At 48.3% G+C, this 1069-nt stretch overlaps 1 protein-coding gene across 1 annotated transcript; it reads left to right on the forward strand.

Moving 5' to 3' along the window:
• Positions 1-75: 75 nt before the first annotated feature.
• LOC103811070 (protein BTG1-like) lies at positions 76-1030 on the forward strand (the record flags this gene model as incomplete). Its single annotated transcript, XM_009084017.1, has 1 exon — positions 76-1030. A coding segment is annotated over one exon (347 nt), but the record flags the coding sequence as incomplete, so codon positions are not given.
• Positions 1031-1069: the final 39 nt, after the last annotated feature.

Here is a 1069-nt window from a genome sequence, read left to right on the forward strand (position 1 = left end):
GCGGCTCTGCCCATCCCCTCCGCCCGCCTCGCCCCGCGGCCCCGCGGTAAAGCTGCTCTTTGCTCCCTCCCGCAGAGCACTACAGGCACCACTGGTTCCCCGTGGTGCCCTCCCGGGGCTCCGGGTACCGCTGCATCACGATCAACCATAAGATGGACCCCTTGATAGGAACGGCGGCGGGGATGATCGGACTGAGCCACGAGAGGCTCTTCCAGCTCTTACCCAGCGAATTAACTCTGTGGGTCGACCCCTTCGAGGTGTCCTATCGCATAGGTGAGGATGGGTCTATCTGCGCGCTGTGCGAGAGCGCCCAGCCCGGGGCGAAGGCGGCCAAACAGCTGGAGAGCAGGACCGGCTGCAAGGAGTGGAGAATTGGCAGATCCAGCCCTTCCAAGTGTTACATGATGACGGTTTCTAGCTAAAAGCTACTATTCCTTGTGCGATGATGACATATGTATCCCAGTCCTATGGTAAAGTTAGATGTAACTGAGCTTTTCGGTTTTTAATTATTTTTTTCACCCTATAGTCATTAAAGTCGTGGTAGTACTGCCAAGATCCTTGTGGCCAAGGGCTAATGTGTGAAGCAGTTCTTTACACTGCATGTGACTTTCTGGATTGTGTCCTGTAAATGCACTGATTGTTTTACACATTTATATTTTCAAAGAAGTTTTGGCTATTTGTAATAACAAGCAATATTGTAGCAATCTTGAAGACAAATTTTAGTCAAGATTAGCACTTGCTAAAAAAAAACCATTCCGCAACTTGCAGAGCAATAACATGAAGGGGGGAGGGAAGCATCTAACAAGCTGCACGTAAATCTTTCAGTGGTTTGTCTGCACAGACTTCTCTCAGGGTCATTCAATTTGGGCTGCGAGGCACAAATCACAAAAATAACTCTTTATTTTTCCTTTTTCAAAGCATGCATTTATTTGAGGGCTGGAGCCCATCAAAGCCCAACATTTTAGCAAAAAGAACTGGGGAATCAGTTTATTTCTAGTTCTTGGAGTAGAACAATAAAGACTTGCTCAAACTGTTTGTGACTCGTTTTGTTATTCCCCCCCCCCCCCCC

The sequence above is a fragment of the Acanthisitta chloris genome, unplaced genomic scaffold (assembly GCF_000695815.1).
Source record: "Acanthisitta chloris isolate BGI_N310 unplaced genomic scaffold, ASM69581v1 scaffold20401, whole genome shotgun sequence".
Taxonomy (NCBI): Eukaryota; Metazoa; Chordata; class Aves; order Passeriformes; family Acanthisittidae; genus Acanthisitta; species Acanthisitta chloris.